This window comes from Myotis davidii, unplaced genomic scaffold, assembly GCF_000327345.1.
Source record: "Myotis davidii unplaced genomic scaffold, ASM32734v1 scaffold1244, whole genome shotgun sequence".
Classification (NCBI taxonomy): Eukaryota; Metazoa; Chordata; class Mammalia; order Chiroptera; family Vespertilionidae; genus Myotis; species Myotis davidii.
Genome location: NW_006295460.1, coordinates 177,837 through 183,246, shown reverse-complemented (window position 1 = coordinate 183,246; position 5,410 = coordinate 177,837). Strand labels below are relative to the sequence as shown.

Here is a 5,410-nt window from a genome sequence, read left to right as displayed (position 1 = left end):
CATTGCACCAGGCCTCTAATACAAATATAATTAAAACCATCGATTAGTCACATTTTATTGAAGACCTATAATGTGCCAGGCATTGTCCCAAGATTTAGTGATGAACAAGAGGGAATGGCCATGCCTTCCTGGAGCTTACATGAGCATATAAATTTAAAGGGATCAGACGTATGCAAAACTGAAGTAACACAATAAAATAAGCCCAGCCTCTCAACACCAGTACTCTAAAGAGCACTGGCTTTGTATTATGTATATGTTTTTATATTATTATATACATTTATATAATGTATTGATTTCAGATATCAGATAGGAAAATCGGAAATAATTCAAGGCAGATACATTAGGAAATATTACAAAAAGTATATCAGTAAATGCTCTCAAAATGTCTTTTTTGTTTTTCATCCTCATGGGAAGATATGTTTATTGATTTTTTAGAGATGGGAAAGGAGGAGAGAGAACCATCAGTCAGTTGCCTCCCATATGCACCCTGATGGGGGATCAAACCCCAAACTTAGGTATGTGCTCTTCCTTATCAGGAATCGAACCTTGACCTTCTGGTGCACAGGGTGGCGTTCCGATCAACTGAGCCATCCAGCCAGGGCTTGAGTAATTTTTTAATAATCAATTGCTATTTATAGAATTAATTGAAATGTATTACTTTGAGTTTCTTTTTGTATGCAAGAACTTTGAGGTTTTAATTGTAGGAACAAATAATAAATGTCAAAACTTAAGAGTTATGTTACATATGCATTTGGCTTTGGACCATTCCAGTGGTCCAAAATAACTGTAAAATAACTGTATATGCTCTCATCCAAGCTTTCTATTCTTTATATCTATAAACTTTTGCAGTCAAGTGTTTGTATGGTTTTTATGGTTGTATCAAAAAACTGCTAGATTTTATGCAGCATATTTCAGTTAGTGATAATGAAAAGATTTGAAGCAGGCCTCACTGTGAATGCACACTAATATTCAAATATACCTTGTTTCAATTATAGGTCTCACTCCAGTCAGTAATATTAATGTAATATAGCTATAGTCAGAACAGAAATGGGGATAAAGTAAAGATGGTGGTAATGGGTAGAGATTAATGCTAATTTATTCCTAACCACCTCCCATAAAATAATTAATCCTTGATTTGGGGTAAGTATTAAGTTTTAAATATACTATAAAAAACGTGAATTACTAAACAATGTTCATAATTTTTTTTATGTGTAGATGATCTTCCTCATTGGGTATTATCTGCCATGAAGTGTCTAGCAAATTGTAAGTTAAACAATATGTATATATGTTTTATATTGATAGTGTTTAATAAGAACAGAGAAATATTTTTAAATAATGTATTAAATTTCTGATAAAATTAAAGTATATAATTTATTTTGATGTTTAAATGAAAATCTAGTAGAACTGGTTACATTTCTTTCCATGTGGAGTATGTTATAGAGCCCTTAATTTTTTCTTTGCAGATGGTGATTTTATAATTCAAGCTCATAATTTATAGTTCAATTTTCATAAATCATAAAATCATAGGCTAGAAGATCTCAAATGATTTTTTGGTATAATCTACATCAGTTGTCTCAGTAAGAACCAGAGTTCAAATAGCAACTTGTAGGTAAAGCAGCTATAACTGGAAAGTTTCAATCAGAAATGAAGTCTCATTAAATCCACTTCAAACCCCTTGCCATTGTACACAGCTATAACATTCAGATGTTCCCATGAACAAGCTTCTACTCTATAGGATATACCAGGGATAGTCAGCAGGTGTGCTGCAAGAATTTTTAAAACAGAGGCACTGATGTCTTTTCCCTTAAACTGTCAAATAAAAAAATGATAATAGTCAACACAGGAATAGCTATTTGATGTGTCTGCCCTCTCTTGAACTATAAATATATAGATCATTTAGTAGTGTTGTATCTTATTGGGCACATCTCATAATAAGGTTGTGTCTGATTGGTTAATTCTTGGTATCAGAAATCCTTATATACAAGTATAGGCACTTAATTTTTTTAAAAGTTACTTTGGAGCAAAAAGGATGGGTAATTATTATTATTATTTTGTAAGTCAATCAAAAGTATACATATATTTTTGTGAGAACGGCAAAAAATATATTTTATGGTATGCCACAGAATTTTAATGATTAGTTTATGTGTAGATGAAAAGGGTTAAAAATTGCCGGGATATACTAATGAAACTTTTGTGAAAAAAAATCTGTTACTAATCAGCAAATTATTTTTTAACATTGTCATCAAGCTTTTCCACAGTGATCAGTGATAACTGATTTTTATAATTTAAGATTCCAATCAGGTACAAAAACCTAATTGCTTTCAAGAGCAATTTGAAAAATTTACAGAGGTGTGTGAGTCTAAATCATCAAAAGTTAAGTTATATTTTAATATTTTGTTACAAAGGTATTTTTCTAGTCTTTATAAAATTACTATTTTACTAATGTTCAATATAAGTATATATTCCCTTGTTGTCCACTGGGTGTCAATATGACAAAATAACAGAACAATAATGTATATTATAGAAACATTTTATTTATTAAATCGAGGTAAAGATCTTGGTCATAATCTTAAAGTTTTTGAGTTTTTCTTTCTACCTTCCCCCTACCTCACTGCCCTCCACTCTCATACCTTGGTTCATGGTTTGCAGGTCAGATAAGCATACTTCCAGGTATTTCTCTGATGCCCCATCTTGAGAGATTTGTGTCTTCCCTTTCTTCCCAGGCCATGTTATACCTAAATGATACCAAAAATGTAATTTACTGAATTCCACTTTAATGAGAGTATATGTAGCCAAGTATTAAGACTTTTACTTGTTATTTAATCCCCCACAGTTATCCTGTCACATATAAGAATTAGTGGTCAGTATACTATTACATTTTTTTTTCTAGAGAGAAAACCTAGGCTTAGAAAAGTATTCTAATGCATTGACTCTGTAACTATAAATTATACAGTTTTAATTCCAGTAAAATGTTTCATCTTAGAAAATTTCTATTATCAATTTTTTATTCTACATATTAAGAATATTTCTTATATCCTCCTTTAAAAAAAGTTTATTTTGCTCTACATAAAACCCATATTAGCCTCTGCTATTAAATGTGTGTGTAATATATGATTTGTTTTCTTTAATCCTTTTTTTAGTGTGTGTACGCACACATGTGGAGCCATACAAAAGTTTAGAAACAGAAATAAGAAATCATTTGGATTTAGGAAGAGAAGGAGTTTAACTTGAAAGATAGCACGCTGACTCTCAATTACTAAGGAAGATTTAACCTCTCAGGAATCTTTTTTTTTTTTTTTTAACTATGCCTCCAGATCCTTAGGGCAAGCCCAGATCAGTGTTTAGAAACTACTAGTAAAGCAGAAACAAAACATTGCTAGGTCAGTAATTCCAAGCTCCCCCTCCATAGATTCTCATCTGTATAGAGGAGTTTTTATTTTTAATAGGCACATTGGATGATTCCCATTATATAGTCCATGGACCACACTTGAAATGTTGGATCTCAAGGTCCTGGGTGCTGCTCTCACTTTACATTGCTCTAAGCTAAAGCAAGCATGTCAAACTCAAAGGCTAACATGGGCCAAATAAACAAGGCTTAAGTTTATGTGGGCCGCAAAAAAACCACAAGTTTCAATTTTCATAGAAACGTAGGTTTATTTCGATAGAGACATGTTGAATACAAAGGGCTGAAATAAATGAATAATCGTTAACGTAAAATAATAGAACATTTTAATGAAAATTAATATTTTTTCTTGAGCATTAACTTACCAGACATTGAATCACTGCACAGATTAATAAGTGTAACGCAAATAAAATCAGGCAAAATTTATTCATGAAGATGTAAATTTGCAAAGACAATTTGTAGGAATTACTTGTATTATCCAAATATTCTTTGCTTTTTAAAATGAATTGTGGTAAAATTCCATTAAAATAAACGTCCCTATTGCTTTTAATATATATTTCAAATTTTGCTTTATATGCAGTTTTTCGGGCTTATAGATATTTAAAAAATGGTAGTAATTGCAGTGACTTCTGCTGAAAAGATGAGAAGGAATGAGGTGTGCACAACCCTTTAAATGTTTGAACTGTGACAGAATTTGTTGTTAAACATAGTTCCTTCATGAAACACAGGTTTCATATTTTATATTTAAAAAGCTGTTTATAAATATCACTTATACTTTTTTGCTTTTCACTTCTTAGGGCCAAGAAGTAATGATATGAACAATCCAACCTACGTTGGATTTGAACGAGATGTATTTAGAACAATTGCAGATTATTTTCTAGATCTCCCTGAACCTCTACTTACCTTTGAATATTATGAATTATTTGTGAACATTTTGGGTATGTATGGATTTTACTTATTGTTTAAATTTATTTCATTAAAGTTTTCAAGTCTCCCATAATTTACAATATCAAAAAATATAGTATAGGTAAATATGAAGGCAGCAAGCTATAACATATTTTTAAATTCAGAAATATTCTGATTGCTCTTGTGTAGTTTTCTAATAATTTATATATATCAATCCAACACCAATTCTCCACATCAATCAGGTGTCCTACAATTCAATTTATTTTTGATACTAACCAAGACCCCACAAGTTAAAGAAAAAGCCTAATACAGACTACCCATTGTTATAGTGCAGACTCCACAGATTAAGGGCTGAGTTCCACAAGGCTGCTCTAACTTCAGGCACTATCTGCAAATGAGGTCCTCAGGTTTACTCACTCTCCACCCCTCCCCACCTCTGGCTAACTACCAATTCAGGAGTTAGCATGAAACCCCTCAGGTTGAATAATTCACCACAGGGACTCAGAGCTCTGGGAAGTGCTTTACTTAATGATTACCGTGTGTTATAAAGGATGCAAGTCTGAAAGATCCAAATGGAAGGAGAAACATAGGGTAAGTTATGGGCTGTGCAAAGCTTCCATGCCCTCTCCAGGAGTGCCACCCTCCTAAGCACATCCAACTGCTCACCAACCCGTAAGCTTCCTTAAACTTATTGTTTCAGAGTTTTAACCGAGGTTTCACTACATAGGCATGATTGATTAATTCATTCATTGGTTGTTGGTGATTACATTACTTCTCCAACCCCTTCAGGGAGGTCTGAGTTAGGGCTGAGGATTCCAACCTTCTAAACAAGGCCAGCCCTAAGTCCCCTCATTAGCATAAACTCACATTGCTCTAATAGGCTTATTATGAATAACAGAGGATTCCTTTCACTCCAGAAATTCCAAGGATTTTAGGCGCTCTCTGCCAGGAACCAGAAATAAAGACCAAATACATATTTTATTATACTATACTAGAGGCCCGGTGCACAAAAATTTGTGCACTGGGGGGGGGGGGGTTCCTCAGCCTGGCCTGTGCCCTCTCGCAGTCTGGGACCCCTCGGGAGATAACGACCTGCTGGCT

The 5,410-nt window shown here is 33.2% G+C and overlaps 1 protein-coding gene across 1 annotated transcript in view; it reads left to right on the top strand.

The window, feature by feature from the left end:
- Positions 1-5,410, top strand: part of DEPDC1 (DEP domain containing 1) — a 42,006-nt gene that overhangs the window by 26,399 nt on the left and 10,197 nt on the right. The window contains exons 6-7 of the mRNA XM_015568033.1: positions 1,216-1,263; positions 4,201-4,341. Of these exons, the coding sequence (XP_015423519.1) occupies positions 1,216-1,263; positions 4,201-4,341 (189 nt within the window). The remainder of the gene's footprint in view (positions 1-1,215; positions 1,264-4,200; positions 4,342-5,410) is intronic.